We start from the raw sequence: 19,607 nt of genomic DNA on the forward strand, positions 1-19,607 counted from the left end.
AAGAAAAAAAAAAGAAAAATCAAAGGCCAGCATAGCATAGCATAGCATGTGTTGCCTGCAAGCATCGCACGCACTGTACAGTCTGTACTGTGCGCTTCAATCTTTGTCTACTGTATTGATTTGGCAATTTTTAAGAGCAATCTTCTAATTAATTTAAACTTATAAATAAAATTAAATCAAATCATGACGTATATTAAAATTAAATTGTTTTCTTCAAAAATATATTGAAAGATTATATTTAAATGTTAAAGATATTTTAAGTTACATCCCTATTAATTTGAAAAAATATCAAAATAGTTTAACTACAGTTTGACTTAATAGGTCGTCTTATATTCAAATATTAGCGTCATCCAACGTTTTATCAATACAAAATCTCAACTTAACCTAAATATTATTTAATTAAGTATCTGAGGTTTAAGCATTATTCGATCCATTGCATTAAGTTTTCAGCTGGTAGTTGTTAGAAGTTGGAAGAGGCGGAGGCAGAACTTGCGACCGAAGTTCAACGGCGCGGCAGAAATCCATCCTGTTTAAATCCTACTCTTGTACAGATGTTCAAAACAGCACACGGTAATATTAATTAATTAATTATTATTGAACAATTAAGGGAGCAGAAGAGCGGCATGTTCGGAGAATTTTCCAGGTCGATCGTAACTCGTAAGCGACCTGTCGACAAGCTCGTATGAGGGCTAATCGTAGATCGTCATCCTGATGCCAACAGACTCTGCAAAAGCCCCTTGGGAACGTTGGTCCAAGTCAACACCATGAAATGAAATACCATAAACTACTGGAATTTGCTGTGATCTGGACAATACTGGACCAGAATACCATATAATAATAAGACCAAATCACTATCCTGTTTTTCTCAGATTTGACGAGGCAAAGTGTCATCTTCTTTCACCACCGCACCCTTCTCTCTCTTGTCTGTGCGCCTACGGTTTTGAACACGGCTTGGTGGAGTAGTTTTTCTAACGTGTTCAGATAGTTTTAATTGATGAGTTGTACAATTAAGACCACTTTCCAATTTTATAAATTTATTTCAATCAAAAAAATTTTTATCCAAATTTTAACATCGTATTTGTAGATAAAAATTTTAGAGAAGAACCACAGGGGAGAGCAGTGGGGTGTGGCCGTGTGGGTCGGTTTTCTCGAGTAGGGATCTTAGTTAAAATAGCGTGCAAATTATAATGCTTCTTGGAATTAAAATCTATATATTAAAAATTCTAATTTTGTCCTTTAACCTTATTATATTCGGTTAAATACGTCTCGTTGGAATTTAATACTATTTTTAATTTTCTAAATATAAAATTTCTGTAACTAAAAAAATTATTATTGGACCAAATATAAAATGTCAAGTAACTATGTCAAAATCAACTTTTTTGATTTATTCGATGTCCCAAGTTCGAATTCTAATGATTCACATTTTCAGTTAAGTTTATTTTTAAATAAAATAAAGAAAACGGATAGCATGTTACCTATCTATCAAAATAAAAAAAAAAATCAAGTTCATTAAGCTTTTAATAAATTTTTTTTTAAAGATAGGTAATATGCTATCTGCTTCGTTTATTTTATTTAGAAATAAATTTAACTAGAAAAGTGAATCAACTAGAATTCGAATTTGTAACTTCGGATATCAACCACCGGTCCCTTTGCCACATGCGCTAGGTATAGTGGGTAGCTTTTAACAAAAGTAGATAAAATTTTCTAGAAGTCCAAAATAACTCAAAACGCCAGGTGAGAGAATCAAAATATTTACACAAAAGAAAAATAGATACTGTTGATAGAAACTTTTTTGCTGTATAAATTTTTCTGAGGAGAAGATTTGCTCTCCTTGTTCCGCACGACAAATGCCTGGTTCAGATAGCAGATGTACACCGTCCCTAGTGCAAGTGGCAAAGGACTTGATGGTTGGTATCCGAGACCCAAGTTCGAATCCTAGTTGATTCACATTTTCAACTAAATTTATTTCTAAATGAAATAAATTATTTCTAAATAAAATAAACGAAGCGGGTAGCATGCTACCTTTCTCTCTCAAAAAAAAAAAAGACAGAAGGATTTTTTTTTTCTTTGTTGAGGAAACAGAAGAAAAAATTTAACGTCAGGTATTCATTACTTATATGATTTGTACTATAATAAAGAAACTTATTTTACCGGTTATTCTTATTGCAAGTGATATTAGATTTAACGGTTGTTAGGTTTCAAGTTTGAAGTCTAAAATTATTTTTGAAAAAAATAAATGAAAAGAGCAGGATGCTACTATTCTCTAAATATAAATAAATAAATATTTTGCTATTCATAAAACCATCTTGTACTCTTTTCATTCGATGTTACTTATGTTTCCTTACTACCTACTCCCTTCGGAGACTCTTACCATACATTTCTTCGCTTGATAATTACTTGTGGTGTGAACGGAGTTGCGGAGAAGAGAAAAATGGCCAAAGCTTTCAAAGTAGTATCGCTTTTGCCTGCCTTTTCTAAGCCTTGGATGTTTTATTCTAGCTCTATATTTCGGAACATTGACCATTTTGAGCTTTGTTTTAAATCTTTCCTACTAGTCCTAGTCGAGGAAATTTTGGTCCTCACCAAATTTAGCCTGAAACTGTTTAATTACACCTGCTAGCTGTACAGGCCAGATACTAGAAATGATCTTAAATAGTGAATACTTGTATGGAGCTTGGCTTGATGATACATGCCGGACAAAAGAAAGAATAGCTTAAAAGCTGTCAAGTCACAAGTGCCTCTGCCCGTTGCCCGGCAAGAGCCTGTTTCAGGAATGATCTTGTAAATTAACATTCTCCAGTGCGTCCAAGCATTTCCTGAGACAATCCAATGTGCTGAAAATTTTGCAGAGCGTCCAGGGGGGTATCATGCTCAGAAAGAACGTAAATGGGAAGTGAGGATGGACAACCAATGCTTCGGCAGGAAGGTATTCCAGGGCATATCCAACAAACCGCAAAAGTGATGCGGCAAGGTAATTGTATATGCGATAAACGGTGACAAATGACAATTCTGATAGAATTCTCTTCCAAAACAGAGGAAAAGAGAGAAAGAGGAAAAGAAAAGAAAAGAAAAAACGATCGGACATAATTAGCACCACCTTCAGAAATCGCAAAGTATCAACCTTGGTCTTGACAAGCTGCAAGAAAATGTCAACTACGAGCAACCTCCCAACTCTCTCCTTAACCACAAAGAATTATTACCGAACACAATACTCCTATTGTTAAAAAAGGGAGAAATGAAAAGTTAAAACAAGAAACAAGAGCAACCGAAGAGGACTTATACTACGTGGTGAGGATAGGGGGAAGGTAATCAGACTTGGTGCCAAGCACCCGTGCCTGGGTGTCGGGGAAGAACTCCATCCCTGGCAACTCCGTTACCACACCTTCATTAGTGACTGCAATGGGGTATTTGAGCAGATGGCCAGGTAGGTCTTGATCGAGATTATCGCTCGAGAAGAGGTCCCAGTACTTCTCAGCAATCTTGTTGACCTTCTGCACACATTCCGAGCTCTCTGGGTTTAGGAAGACATCATCTAGCATCCCAAGGTGCTCGTACCACAGAGCCATGCGGAAACCATGGATTTGTCCTCTTGCCGGCTGCCTGGTTGCCAAATAGTATGGCTGATATGCACCCATTGCAATCTCCGAGTCCCTGGCTCCGTCCATTGACCTCTGATTGATATTTGCTGACCCAATGATGATGTACTCATCGTCAACTGAAACCAAACAAAATAGCTTGAAATTAGTTCGGCTTCCAAATTATTGCAGGGTAGCTTGCACTCTTGCGCCAGGATTTGACCATAATAATTCCTGTAGTAAGCACTTAAACGTTAACAATATTGGGTGCTACCGATCGATGAACAATATTGGGTGCTACCGATCGATGAAACCAAAATGAAAACTCAGAATCAAAGTACTTGTGCAATAATGAAAGACCAAAACTGAGTAGCTCATTCAGGAAAGGGCAGGACAAAGACTGCAAGAATTAGTACAAAGGACTGATGACGATGCAATACATATAATATTGAAATATGCTGTAAAAGAAAAAAAAAATATTTGAAGGAAATGAAATTGGAATGATTTCAACTCAAAATGGGAACGACCAGTTATATTAGTTTCTTAGGCTCATAACCACGATAGAAATTGGGGTGAACAATTAGCTTTCCACTCTGGAATGAGACTTCACTCCGGGCTGGGCCAAATTCAAACTTGGAAGGATTTAACAATTCTAATTCCACCTTGCAATGGGAATCAGAATGAAAATTCCTACAACTAAACGGCCAAAATGAGAGAGAATCATTTCAATTCTTATCCCAAGTTCACAACTTCCCAACCAAACATGCCATAGGAAAAACAGCACATCTCACAGCTTAAATAGATGTCTCTATTACCTCTGAAACAACCTTACCATCTATTTGTTTTCATCTTAAAAGCAGAGTAGATTCCAAAATTGATTTAAAATTCACGTACTCCAGGTAACAGATTAAGCGATCTATATGAATGATAAGTAGATTTTGAGCATCTTAAGACAAGCAAAGTAGCTACCAGTACATCATTTAATTTGATTATAAACTTTAACTACCTGACTCAATGTGAGAATCATTAAGGAGAACTGAACTATAACAGAAAAGGCAGAAGAGTACAAGAAAAAGATAACAGTTATTACATCTGTAAAATATTCAAATAAAGCAAAACAATGATGACTCTCACTTTACGTAGAATTTCCACGCTAGGAAGAATTGCTCAACTTGTGCTTTATTGATTAATTTATAATAATGAAAGGACCTATTGTATAATCTTTACCTTTTGGATGTAGAAGTCCTGTAAGGGGCAAACCTCCTATATTTTAGACTCTCTATATGATCAAAAGAAGCTTGCAGGAAAGTCAAGATTGCGGATTGCCAACATTTAATGCATACATATTTGAAAAGTTCTAGAAACTAATTCAACCAACGGAGAATGTGAAAGTGCTTTCAGTGAGTAGTAAACTTAGAAGATGAACTCTGGAGTAGAAGTGCTGCAAAACTAAAAGAATATTAGAGATGCATTTCTGCACTAATGAATACCTATCATCATCTTGGTATGAACGTAGATCATGAACCTCCTTGCCTGTTGAGCCTTGCTATAATCAGTTTCTGGTTCCGGTTGCTCCTCAGGTTCATATTCACCACTCCTCTTCAGCTCCCGGTTGCCCAAGCAAAAGAAGGTGAGGTAGTCCTTGGGGTTTGCCTCAATCCCCTTAGCTTGTAGTGCATGTATAATGTCAGTGTACATCACCTCCATTGTCCTACGCTGCCAATCAAGAATCGCCTGTACAGATCCACTTTCGGGAACACCCTCTGGCCACATGGGGACAACAACATAAATAGTAAATCGTTCCCCAGCTTCAATCTTGCTAACAACCTTCAAAGTGAGCTCCTTAGGGATCAGATGTAGTGCCCCGATTTCTTCGGGCTTGATGTCATCTGCTTTCCATCCGAATGAACTCCCAAGGAAGTACTGGTTTTCAATATAGATGAAGTTCTTTGCCCTGCGGATGGCATTTATATAAGCATCATGAATGCTTCTGTCGATGATGTTGTCCTTTCCACTCACAAGCCCAGCCCTTGCGGCATCCTCTGGCGTCTCAGGGAAGCCAAAGGCAGCACCACCATCAATGGAACGAAAAAGCTGAACATTCCATGTCTCTTTGTCCTCAGGGAACATCACTGGTGATGGGGGGATAATGATGTCCGAGAGGTCTCTTAACTCTAAAAGGAGATCCTTCCCACCTTGCTTTCTCCACCGCTGCTCAAAGTTGAAGAGAACATCCCAAGCAACAGGCCCTTGCAGCTGTGAGTGGATGTCATGCCATGGCTCTCTCGGACCGCCCTTCGTAATTGATGCTTCCGCAAAGTTTGGCTGATGGAAGTCATCATGATGAGCCGTGTCCAGAGTCCTGAACAGAGAATGGAATTGTGTGTCGTATCTGCCATCACAAAGGTCAATTCCACCAACAAAGCTGACAATCCTTCTTTGTTGAGAACTTCTGTTAGGCATCTCATGATCAACAACCACAATTTTCTGATGGTGGGTGAACATGGTCGAAATCTGTAGGTCCTGAACAAAGCTGCCTCCGTCATCAGGGTTTCGAGGACAAAGAACACAGTGTACGTCTGTTCCCTCAAAGTAATTTGCAGTTTCTTCGTCGTGAGTGGCCATCAGGCCATCTTTCTTTAGTAAACCAACTGAAGTCCTATCGTCCCACACAAGCATAAGGACCCGAACACCTTCACTAGCCTTCCTCTTGAGCAGCTCACCAAGAGTGACATCTCCTCCGGGCTTTTGCCGCTTAGAGTCCCTAACCAAGGTGATCTCAGTGTACACCGACCAACCGGTAATGTAAATCAAGTGTTGGGCATTACTAATTGCGTCAAAGATGTCCTCCCAACATCTATGAGGCTCATAGTACTCGCCATTAGCAAGCGGAATTTTCGGAATGAACTTGTCAGGGACGTGTGCGTCTTGGTATAATGTAACTCTGCATCCCTTTCTCTGTGAGAAAAAGGTATAAGGAACACCTGGGTATTTCGCACTTCGTACACCCCTTGCCCAATTACGATCTTTGGTAATATTGAAATATTGAAGTTTCACATGGATCTTAGCCCCTCCATCGAGAGGACTGCGGTCCTCATCGCAGATATCAAGCCATCTATCCACTTCCTCCCCATCTAGAACCTCTTGAACAGACAAATAAGCTCTTCCAATGAGCGATGCCCCTATCGGATTATCAGTCTTAACAGTAAAGATGACATTGGCAGCCATATGGGCACAGTAGATGTGAAAGGACTCATACCAACGTGGGTTCACAGGTTCATCCGCTATCATTCTGGTCCGACCAACTCGGGCCTTCTCTAAGTCGATAGTCGCATACAGTTTGGTGGAACCTTTGCCAAGACCCACGGTGTCCTCGATTCCTTCAACAAGCTGGTGCAGGAGGATTAAAGATGTTAAGCAAGTTAAACAGCCTAAAATGAATCCTAGTTCAGGCAAGTTCCATGCATTTTTACCAAAAAATAATTTGAGATAAAACCAATTATTGCACTCCTGAAAGCTGCAAACATTTCTCTAACATATGTGTTAAAATTACAAAATCAAACACGAGAAAGACGAACAGTGAAAGTTTTTTTTTGATTAAACAGGGTTGTACCCTATTTGATAACAGACGGAGTAGAAGAAGGGGTCAAAAGGGCGAAAGCCACACAGGTGAAAGATCACAAGAGCAAAAGAAGAAAAGACAACATCTAAGTTACTGAGCCGGCCAAAACAGATCTCCAAAGGCGAGCCGTTTCAATGATACATCTTCCCAGGACGTCGCTACGAAGTAGGCGATTGTCGAAAATTCTCCTGTTCCGCAACTGCCTAAAATGTTTACATGGATGCCGATGTAACGGATTGATCTCGTGTAAACTTGGGATTAGGCTAAGATACAAAAAGACTAGTAGAGATGCCAAATATCAGGACAGGCAAGCACGAGATAATGCAATTCTGATACCTTGCGGAAGAACTTTGGAGCATCGCCAGTAGCCCTATGAGGATCGGAGAGGGCGTCGGCCTCAAAGATAGTTGCATGAAGCGTGCCATGGAGCAGAATCTGTGCCATCGCTTACCTATATATATTATTTTTCGTAATTAGAGGAGGGTACGTAGGGTGCAAGACTTCATATAAAGAAATTTGGAAAGGGGACAATAATGTATCTAAAACTCAGATGAGGACAAATTCTTCCACCCAATCTTAACTTATACTGTAATAAGAGAAAAAAAAAAAAAAAAGAAAAGAAAAAAGAAAAAGAGGAAAAAAAAGGTCCGATAACCACTAAATTTCTCAATTAAGATCACATAGAGAAGGGTCGTGGCGCCTATGGCAATGCAGTTAACTTGAATGAGCAGCAGTTCACGGTATAAAGAGATTAGCAGAGAAGATGAAAAGAATTAGAAAAGAAAAAAAGAGAAGAAAAAAACAGTTTAAGTGTACAGCAATGAGCAAGTTCTAACAAGCTCTATATATTGTATCATCATGGAACCTCGAGACAGAGTTAGAAAGTTAAAACTTTTGGGGGAAGAATATGCATAACGAACGGATCATAATGCAGCCGCAAACTTGAAAGGAGACCCAAAAAGAAAAAAAGGCGCGAGGGGTTTGATGTCGTGGGCAGCGGAGGAGCGGTCTGAGGTGAATCAGGTGATCGATCAGATAGAAGGGACGGGCGGAGAGGGTTGGGAATTTGGGATGGGAGGGAGGAGAAGATGCTGATGTTTGCACTCACCGACAAGAGTCCGAAGACGAGAGTTCCGTAAAGGAAAAGCGTAGAAACATCAGAGAGTGCAGGGAGGATAATATATAGTAAGCCATTGGAAGTTGAAACAACCTATATATTATACATACTATATATCACTTTAAATCAACTGAGCAAGCACTAGCGAACACCTGTTAAGGTGACGAGCGTCGGCCGAGCAATGCTACCTTTATTTATTTATTTATTTATTTATTTGCGTCTTCAAATTGTAAATTTTATAAATTTTTCTATACAGATTATTTTTCTAATAATAATCAGCGAGAACACAAATTATCTTATATGAGTCTTATTATTATCTACTTGCAATAAATTGAGTATAAAGTTTGCATCCAAAAGCTTTTGAGTGTGGAAATAACAATTTTTCTCATATAAGATAATTTGTGTTCTCGCTGATTATTATTATTATTATTATCATTATACAAGAAGCGAGGTGTCAGCGGGATAATAGTAATACAGATCAGACGACGACAAATCCTCCGTAAGAGACGGTGCATCCGTTCGATCATCCGTTATTACTCGATATCTGCCTGAGCTGCTGCGCCTGCCTTTCCTCGATTTTGCGATGAAATTCTCGCGCGCGTGCCAGGAAACGATCGCAAATTCCAATTCCTGTCGAGGAGCGATTGTTACGGCGCCGCGCTCTTTGAGGATCACGACCGGGCGAGCCACACTTCCGCCCATAAAACCCGTTCTTCCCCGACATCCATGCTCCAACAAATTAGCCTTAACCCAGACCTTGTCCAGCCCGCTAGTCACCACTCACCAGACGATACCAAGTAGCAGAGTACGCATCACACTGTATTATGTGGGCCGACGGAGGAAATTAATTAACCCTGCCAATATCACAAATCTCACTCCAAAAGGTTGAACCTTTTCTTTTGTAAAAAAAAAAATAATAAAAAAAATCAATTATTTAGATTGTAGGTTTCAGTTTTTTAAAAATTTGAACAGCAACATGCAGCTAGATTGAAATTGAACGAGTATGAACTATGAAGCTCTCTCTTCTTTTCTTTTTTTTTTTACTAATATTTTTCCTCAGCTTTGATTAATATTAATAATAATGAGTGAAGGAGAAGCAGCGTTGGATTTTTTATTTTATTTTATTGATTATTGATAGATGTACGCGTGTTGTCTACTACGTCTACGGTGGAATGAATCCGATGTACGCGCGTCGTCTACTACTGCGGTGGAATGAATCCGCAGGCCAAGGGAGACGGAGATATGGGTTGGGATTAATTGCAATTCAGAATTTACAGGGCTGGGCTGACTCGGGCCTTGACTGCCAAATCTGGACGAGCAGGAAGGCATGTTTCTCCAAGTGCGGCATTTGACTTTGGGCCGGCCTCTTGAGCTCAGCTGCGGCCGGCAATTGAAATGGATGCTCAATAACACCGCAAATCAAAGTTGGGCAAGAATGAAACCAAAATTGGCGGAAGCATGCGGCCAGACCCAGATTGAAACGTACGCTGTACGCGTTCTAAAAGTTTGAGCTATTTAATGCAACAAATCGAAGTGTCGGGACAGCCACAATTCTGTGAAACTTGAGAAAAATATGATTTGTATAGAGTAACGGTATAGTTAATCCAAAGAGATCATTAGTAGACTGAAAAAGAATGAAGCTAAAATTAGAAGTGGTGATTTCTGGACTAGGCTAGAAGTGATCATTGACTAGTTCTAAAATTTCAACACAGAATTAGCCAAGTTACCGTTCATCAAAGGTATTGACAGTATTTTTTTATTTTATTTTTTTTTTTGCCCAAAAATAATCCTTAAACATGACAAAGTAAATAACTTTTTTAATCTTAGAATTCCCTGACAGTTTTAAGTCTAGTAGACTTAAAGCTGGGAGTTACCTCATTTTCTTTTGAGGTCTGTTTGTTTCCTCATGCCAACTGAGTACGTAGCTGAGGGCTACAAACTAACTATCAGCTTCTATTTCATCTATACATTACCACATATAATTAATTAAGGAAAAACTTCAAAAACCCCCCTGTGGTTTCGTAGTTTCTTACTTTGCCCCCATGTGGTTTAAAACGTATCAATTGCCTCCTGTGGTTTCGTTTTTATCTTTTCGGTAGCTTTTTCGTTAATATTTTATTAAATTATATAAAAAAAATTTCAGATATCCATCTAGATTTATCAAATATTCACTTTAGTACCCTTTAATTTTAACTTTATCACTGATTAAAAAAAAAATAATAAAATTGATAAAAAAAAGAGAAAAAAGAAACCACATGGGGGCAAATTGATACATTTTAAACCACAGGGAGGCAAAGTGAGAAACTACGAAACCATAGGAGAGTTTTTTGAAGTTTTCTCATTAATTAATAATCATTAGGGTCTATTTTTCAAAAAAAAATAATCATATGGGTCTCTCTAGGGACTAGGTACTACTAGAAAATTAGTCATTAGTAGCATTTATTTATACTGCTAAATGATCAACAAATGCTACTAAAAGTTTTAGCAGCATATGACACCAAATGTTGTCTATATCAATGTTGCTAAGAATATTAGTAACATTAATTATAAATGGAACTAGGCTACTATGCTATTAATAGCACCAAGTTATTGGTGTTATCAAATTTTTGACCATTGGATTAAGAGATGTGTGGTCAGGATGATGTGGGCCCCCTAGGGGTTGAGTGGGTGGTTGGTTGAATAGTATGATCTAATGGGTGAAAATGATCAAAATTGTAGATCTAACGGCAGAAAACTGAGTAGCACTAAGTGCTTTGTGCTATTAATAGCATAGTAGTCGGACTCATTATAAATGCCGCCAATATAAATCAATTAGTGTCATTAGGAATATGCCGCTAAAAGGGATTAAATGCTAATTTTAAATTGTTTATTAGCGGCACATAAATATAATGCTGCTAATACAAATATCTAATTTTAGAAATTAAAATTTTAAAATTTTAATTTTTTTGAGATGCTATCCGCTTCATTTATTTCTTTTTGTCTTAAACTTTGCTTGAAATTTAAATCAACTAGGATTCGAACTTGAGACCTCGAATACAAACAACCAAGCCCTTTGCCACTTGCGCTAGCGACGATTAGTTATGTATATTTTTATTTTTTATATTTTAAGTCTTCTATTTTAAAATTTTTAAATTTTAAATTTTAAATTTTTAAATTTAGATACTAAATTTAAATTTTTAATTTTGAAATATGAAATTTTAAGTTTTAAAATTAATAGTTTTAAATTTGAAATTTGAAATTTAAAATAAATTTAAAAATTTAAACTTTAAAAATTAATAATTTTAGAATTTAAAATTTAAAATATAAATTTTAGAATTTTAAATTTTAAATTATTAGTTTAATTTTAAAAATTATATGTTTCGAATTTTAAAATTTAATTTTAAATTTCTTAATTCTAAATAAAAAAGGGATATATTAATAATTATATATTAATTAGTAATGATATTTAGTAACAAGTGCTGCTAGTTTATTATATTTAGCGGCATTCACTAATTTATGCTGCTAATTTATCCTATTTTACAACAGTAATAGTAAATTGCTGCTAAATAATTAAATTTAGCGGCAATTATCAAGTAATACTGCTAAATATTAATTGACATAATTTAAATAAATATTGCGGAGCAAATATTGGGGCATTTAGCAATAAGTGCTGCTACTTTATTACATTTGGTGTCATTTTTTATAAAATATTAGAAACTTCGGCGGCATTCATTAATTTATGCTGCTAATTTATACTATTTTGCAACATTAATAGTAAATTATTGCTAAATTATTTAATTTAACGACACTTATCAAGTAATACTGTTAAATATATTAATTAGCGTTATTTAAATAACTGCTGCCGAGTAAATGCCGCTAAATCATGAATTTGTAGTAGTGATCGATATCCAATCAAATTATCACACTCTTCTTACATATTTTTGTATGACCGAATCAAATATATGCATTTGTTAATCTAGATAATAAATCAAAGCAAAGAGATTCTTTATACTTGAGATCAAAATTAATCTACATTAACTTTCAGAAATTAAGTTTTCAAAAAGTACTCGAGTCTCCAAATGACGTATTAATGCTCCTAGCTAGTGTCCATTAGTAGTTCAATTTCAATATCGTTTGTATTGTTTATTTTCCAGTAAATTTAAGAAGTTTTGTGAAGAATCTATTTATAACTATTATTATAAATTTTTTTGTTGGAATTAGCCTAGACAAAGTAGCCTACTTGACAGGACTTTTACAACTGTACAATTTTCTTAAAAAAACAAAAAAATGACAGGGCAGAAAGTGTGAATCTAGTTGCTTCCCTCAACCATAATATATATCACAACAGTCTCTAAGTTAAAAACACTTACTTTCTGTCATTTTTTATAAATGAAAATAAAGTAGAGAAGATAGTGTGACGCCATCATAGTACTGATAGTCTTAAAGTTAAAGACATATTTCTTTTCTCAATTTTTCATTAAAAGAAATGAGGTGGATAGGAAGTGCGAATCCTCCTACCATAATCTTGTGGCAACTTTAGTGTTGAATACACTTTACTTCTTGCAATATTCTATTATAAAAAAAAAAGTACTTTGGGTTTCTCTATATGTACCCGGCTATATTATTAATGTATTAACACCAATATGTGAAGGATTTAAGATTTAATTGTGCTGTTTAGAATTTGATTACACTGTTTACAATAAAAATTTGGAGTTTAATAATAATGTTATCAACACATCAACATTATTATGGAGGATTCATTTTGTGGTAACTACTTTCTGCCACAATAATATTCAAACTATCTAAATAAAAACACTTTTCGCCATTATAATATTCAGACTATCTAAATATTGAAGACATCTTATATTTTAAATTTTATGTACAAACAAAAGAAAAAGATTTACAGGATTAGAAATCAAGAAGGTTAACACCAAGTTGCATAAAATCTAACTAATTAAGGGTAACATGCATCTAACATATTCTTAGGTTATGCACAGGTATAAGGAGGAAATAAAATTGTTAGTTTATAGTTTCAAGCTTCTTTCGAGAAGTATGTATTGGTTGATCGTCAGATCAGAAAAAGAAGAGGGGAATATTCTGCGAAGGAGAATATGTCGTGGAATCAAAGCAAAGGAGAAGCAGCACAAAGGCATCCACAAATGGAATATGCCCTTCCACGTAGTCGATCGTCGTCCCCTCCCCATTTAATTTATTTTAATTGATTTCCTCTGAATTTGCAGCGAAAGAGTACTGATCAAAAGACTCCATTCAAAGTTCAGACAAACAACTGCACCAGCTCAACGTTCACCATTTTTTATTCAACCCTGCTAGAAATTAAGCGAGAAGATGTTAATGTTGCAATTAAACTTTTCGCCTTGTTCTAATATATCTCCCCCCCTTTTTTCTTTTTTTTTTTTTCTTTTCTCTTTCTTTTTTTCGTTTACTCGCCTTTCTTCTTCTGCTTGTTTCCGTTCGCACGAACTTCACTTGATTACAAGTCCTCCATTGCCCGCTAGCTTTTATTCATCCGTTATTTACTGATTTCAATTTCCAGCAGAAAACGATGGTCATGCATTGGAATACTTCTCCTCTTTCTTTCTTTCTTTCTTTCTTTCTTTCTTTCTTTTTTTTTTTTCCCATTTTCCGATAAAAAGAAATTATTTTTAATTTATTTATATACATCCTTAAGTAAACATTTGCTTTAAAAAATAAATTGAAGTGAAAGGATAAGATATCAATATGGTTTAATGAGACTAATGTACGTCCCTGTCACATGGCGGGACTCAAGGCATGCGCAAACCTCTTCATAACACACATGCAGTCGCTTGCTGAAATATAATAATAATAAGAATAAGAATAAGAATAAGAATAAGAATAAGGAGACTTGACAATACCTTATATTAATGTGCTTTTTTACAACCGTTTGTCTTAGTTTGTCGGCCGTTTTAGCTAAGCCGATCGGCGCGCTGAATGTCCGAGCTTGCGGCACAACAAAAAGTGTATTTATTTATTTATTAATTTTTTTGGGCATACGTTATCATGAATATTTAAAATATTGATATAATTTTATAAGGTTATAAAATATATATTGCGATCCAAAACACTTCATCCCAATAGTGAGCACCACACTTAATTCCATAAAACTCAAAATTTATTCATAATTTAAAACTTGTGAAATTATAAGACCTTTTTAAGAACAATGAAGGTCCCGAAGTACAATAAAAGCAAATAAAGAAAAGTATAGAGTAACACAATGAATTGAGGAAAGATACAACTTTAATATACCAAATGCTTAATTATACTGGGTATACATTGTATCTTAGTCTTAATTTCATATGCTACATTGTACTGATTTTTGTCTCGAATTAAGACACCATTGCATTATTTTATTTTCTCAGTCTCTACACTATATTTTAGATTTTTTGTTTTTAATTTTTCTACTATAAATTAGTGCTTTCTCATTAATGTTAATTAATTATTTTTTCTTGCCAATTTCTACAGTATTGCTAACAAATTTATTATTTGAGATGAAATAAATCTTTATGATAGCTAGACTCAATTAAAAATTTCTGGAATGGTTTGCACAATAGGTGGGGTATATGCATGAGCATGACTTAGTAGAGATGGAAGGAAGAGAAAAGCAGTAGGAAAAAAGAGATGGGAAATTAAGAAAGGAGATCGAGAGAAAAGAGAGTGATAAGACGGTAACGGGCACATGAATGGGGATTTTTTTTGCAACAAAAAGGAAAGGAAGAGAGGAGAGAGAGGTAGGGAAGGGTGGCAGATGGAAGCAGTTAATTAATTTGGTCAGCTCAGGCGGTAGATTGGGATTCTTGTGGCTGTCGACCCTCCGCTTTGTTAGAACTGGTTTCAATTCGACGATCTCGGTGGTTCTCGGTAGGAGCTCGCCACAGGTTTTGCATCAAAATTTTGGGAGTTCTAAACTAATTTAGCTAAGAATTATAAAATTTAGAAATGAAAATTCAAAATCTTCAAATTTGAAGAGATTAAATATATAGAATCTACATTTAAATTCTTTATGGAAAATAGGTGCGGATAGGGTGGTTAATCGTTCTCTAGTAACTTTAATTAATTCTTTTTAAAATTTAATTATCTTGTAAGTTATAAAAAATGTATGCTTTACGTGGAGAAACACAAATCCATTACAAAATGATTTGCATTTATATTTTTCTTTCATTAGTCTCAATAAAGTTAGTGGCTATATATTTCTTCCAAACTATACAAATAAGGAAATTATGTTTCACCAATTAATAACTTTTTTGTTTACCGCTCCACTTAACTAGACTTAAGTAAGGAGAGGATCTGTGAACAATAGTGCACCATTGAAAGAAAGATTCAACGAGCCTATGCATCATAAGAGACCTAATTAATTTGATGAAGTTAAATAAATTTGTTATATTGACAGAAACATAAATTTTATTATAATGATAAAATTACTAGAAAAGACTAGGCAAATTATATAAGAAACTAGTACACTTAATTTGCACTCAGTTTGCACGAGGAGGCAGTCCGGACGCTTAATTGGAGGGAGAATATGCGGGAGGAGATGCTTCTAAGGTTCTCTTTTCTCTTTTACTAAGTTTCTTCTGTTAGTTCCGTGGTTACTCGCTCCTCTCTCGTCCCAACGTATATATATATATATCTATACATGCTGTAACAGTTTGTCTCAGCTTAATTATTCTTTTATTAACCAATTAAATAAAGAGAAATATCTACAAAAAGAAATTGTAATATCTACCATCACTTCAAAATTTGTAGTAAAAAAAAATGTGATAACATTTATGGAAAAGAATAGGCTTTGGATATGATAGTTGTAGAATTATAACTCATTTTTAGTTGTAAATTTAATAATGCTCTTAAGTAAATTTATAAGGAGAGAAAAATTTTCACTATATACAAAAAAAAAAAAAAAAAAAAAAAAAAACAGGTGGCTGATGAAGTTACTAAGAAGAGTGCAGGAAGACGCTTTAATCGCTATTCCAGGTGAAAGAGAAGATAAGATTGAGCCGTAAAAAGAAGAGGAGGTGTAGGCGCAGACAAATTAAGGCTGAGGCTGAGGTGTCGAGGTCGATGAGATGTTGATGAAGTGAGAGAGAGAGAGAGAGAGAGAGGAACATGCGCCCGCATATTCCACACGCCCAACGGAATTACCCCTTTTCCCAGCCGTGTGATCAGGCCTCGCTTTCCGATAAATAAATCTTATTATTAAATAAATGGATCCCTCACCGCCCCTCCTCGGTCTCCTCTCCCAGCCTTAATTTTTGTTTTGTTTTATTTTTTTTTATTTTATTTCTTTCTCTGTATTATTTTTTTTTCATAAAAAACTCTGGAGAGAAAATAAAACAAAAAAAAAAAGAAAGAAAGAAGAAAAGGATTTACTTGGTTGGCTCACAATCACTTCAGAAGAAAGGAAGGGCGGAACAAGTTGCTACCTGAGCTAACACGCATGGGACGACCCGCCACTCCGGCCGAGTTTGGCGCTGCGGTTGGCTAAACCCGAGTTAGCCAAACAAAAAGAAACGCGCGGCCCCCACGGCCCCACGCCCCCACGCTAGTTAACTTCTCCTGGTCAGCGAGCCAATCGCGCACGGGTCCTCCTCTCCCGGGCATGTCCCAAAACTACGTGCCGGACTCTACTAGCTAGCTGAGCCCGACGCCGCTTCTGAGTTCTCTCATCAGTTTTTTCCTTTTTTTTTCCTCCTTCCGAATGTTCAATATATAGTTGAGATTGTTATTATTATTATTATCATGCTTCTGATTATTATTATTATTATTATCATCATTTTTGTAGATTATTGTTGAGATTGTTCAATAGTTATGCATCCTTCGTGTTGAACTATAATTTCTGGGGGCATGCTATTTTAGTTTAATAATTCTCTTGTATAGATGGTTCGAAGGTACCTGCAGATTTTATTTGTTTTTAGAACACAAGAGATCAGAAATTTTAGGTTATAAATTCCGCTACTTCAAATGTCTTATAAAGGAATTAATTCTGTACGTGTTGTTCCCTAACCTAAAGTTGCCTTGACCGAGATAATTAAGTTTCTTCGGCGAGTTAAAATGTAAGTGATACCCACCGAGCTTTTTTGTGATTTCGGTTTCAAAATAGTTTTATTCAGTTTCTCCGAATCTGCCACGTATGGGGTTTCAACCAATTCTTGCTGCTGCATAGGTAGCTTCGCCATAATTGCTTCCGTGGGACTAAAAATGACACAACTACAATCTCATAATTATAGCATCAAACTTTTAACAAGTTAACAAGTAAGAGTTATATATATAGCTACTTGCTTGGATATTACACGTACACAACTTGCACAAGCACTTATTTAAACAAATTCTAATAAAGTTCATTTCAGTAACTGTGCTCGAAATTATTCTTTTTCCCTTTTCTCTTGGGTGAATTTAAAAGAGTCTAAATTGACATAGGTACTTTTCATATATAACAAGATTGATAAGCGCAACTACAATTAGAAGCCCAATTGAATCTTGTGAAAGCTACCCGAATTTCATATTCGTGTAGTTTGAAAATATCAACAACTGGCGGATAAATACTCAGGCATATCGATGACTTGCTGTTCTGACTTTTGAATAAATAGTTGATCTTATCGTCCTTTTGTTTTTTTGCTCCTGCTAGAACACTTTGGTTAATCATTTTCATCATTACTCAGCTAAAAAACTTATCAGAAAACGCAATCTTATGTATGTGACCTACGTCGTTACCTTATGCGTTCCAATCAGTTATCAACCTAAAGTCCTTATCGAATCTAGAGCTTACGATCAAACATTACAATACGTATTCTTCTTTTTGAAAAAAAGAGAGAATGCTATTCTAATTCAAAGAACGTCGAGAATCAATTGCGAATGTTCCTCTCTTGTGCCTTACCTTATCTCCCACGTCTTTGCTACCTTTATTTTAGTAAAAAGAGGAGTCAATGACACTCGTGCTTCATTCATTGCGAAGATGAAGGCATATATAGTTTAGAACTTTATTTCATTAATTTCATTTATGACAAATCCATTTGGGTGACAAATTGTTTGCCCCCTTCCTTCTTTTATTTTTAATTTACACAATGACTTGAAGATCGTTATTAGTGCCAGCATTTTTATATGACAATACTTTAGTGAACTACAAAGAAACATAATTTTATCGGTGAAAATGTAAAGTTACTTGAACTTGAGATGAGTGGTATATGTTTGGATCCTTGATCACAATAGTGGTCCTTGAGTTCAATAATGAACCGAAGATGGTAGCATTAATTTGATGTATTCAAATTTATTTGTGATGCAACATTAATGCATTTACTTCACAATAAATCTGTCTCTTGATTAAAATGCCATTTCTTAAACTAATTAGAAAACTATAACGAAGTATTCATTGATTTTCTTAAAGGAAATAACATTATGGGCTACTTATAATTAATGCTAGAAATTCACTAGTTTTGAGCTTTTGGAAAAGTAGACCGTTTTTTACTTTTTTACAAATTCGGACGGAATTTTCAAAAAAACTGACCAATTACTCTTATTACCTTTTCTCTCTCCTCTTCTTTCTTTTTTTTTTCTTTTTTTTTTTCTCTTGTTCTTTTTTTCTTTCTCTTCAAAGAGGCAGGCGGAGGTAGAGGCGGCTCGCCTCGCCTCTATCTGACGCACCCTCACCCTCGCTGCGCACTCCCCGCCTTCCTCGCCTCTAACCTCGCTAAGACTGCACCGCGTCCCTCCTTTTTTTTTTGTTCTCTTCGAGTCTCCTCCATTGCCTTCCCGATTCTTTACGACAGTAAAGATGATAACGCCACATCTTCTTCCTCTCTTTTTTTTTTCTCTCTTCGATCCCTTTCCACCATCGCCGCGACTCTTTATAATGGTAACAAAGATAGCGCCGTATCCTCTTACTCAACCTTCACCGGCGCAGGCACCAACACCAGCGTCGGAGAAGGAGGACTCGGAGCGAACGCGAGTGAGAGCAGAGCCAAAAAAATATATATAAAAAATAAAAAAAATAAAAAAATAAAGAAAAAAATATAAAAAATTATTTTTTTCTACAAAAAAAATAAAGAATCGGAGAGAAAAGAAAAGGATGATGAAGATGCAGTATTTTTAAAAAACATTGCACTGTTTTAAAAAAAATTTCTCCTCTTCTTCCTCCTCATTTCTCTTTGTTTTTGTGTGTAGCAGGAGAAATAGTATAATTTTCGCCCAAAAAGTGCAAGTTCGTTCGAAAAGTGCAGCTTTCATTCAGAAAAGTGAAAATTTTTTAAAATAGCGCAACGTTCCTCTGAAACACTGTATCTTCATCATC

At 35.6% G+C, this 19,607-nt stretch overlaps 1 protein-coding gene across 3 annotated transcripts; it reads right to left on the bottom strand.

Moving 5' to 3' along the window:
• Positions 2,940-8,378, bottom strand: LOC109716084 (phospholipase D alpha 1-like). Of its 3 annotated transcripts, none has more exons than XM_020241394.1 (4): positions 8,306-8,378; positions 7,534-7,648; positions 5,066-6,965; positions 2,940-3,715 (listed from the first exon to the last, which is right to left on the bottom strand). In XM_020241394.1, exons 2-4 carry the CDS (start codon positions 7,639-7,641, stop codon positions 3,282-3,284), a joined length of 2,442 nt encoding a protein of 813 aa, XP_020096983.1. In that variant the 5' UTR covers positions 7,642-7,648; positions 8,306-8,378; the 3' UTR covers positions 2,940-3,281. The 3 variants fall into 3 exon arrangements, with proteins under 3 accessions (XP_020096983.1, XP_020096984.1, XP_020096985.1); XM_020241395.1 differs by lacking the exon at positions 8,306-8,378 and adding an exon at positions 8,118-8,269; XM_020241396.1 differs by lacking the exon at positions 8,306-8,378 and adding an exon at positions 8,063-8,080.

This window comes from Ananas comosus, linkage group 10 (assembly GCF_001540865.1).
Source record: "Ananas comosus cultivar F153 linkage group 10, ASM154086v1, whole genome shotgun sequence".
Taxonomy (NCBI): Eukaryota; Viridiplantae; Streptophyta; class Magnoliopsida; order Poales; family Bromeliaceae; genus Ananas; species Ananas comosus.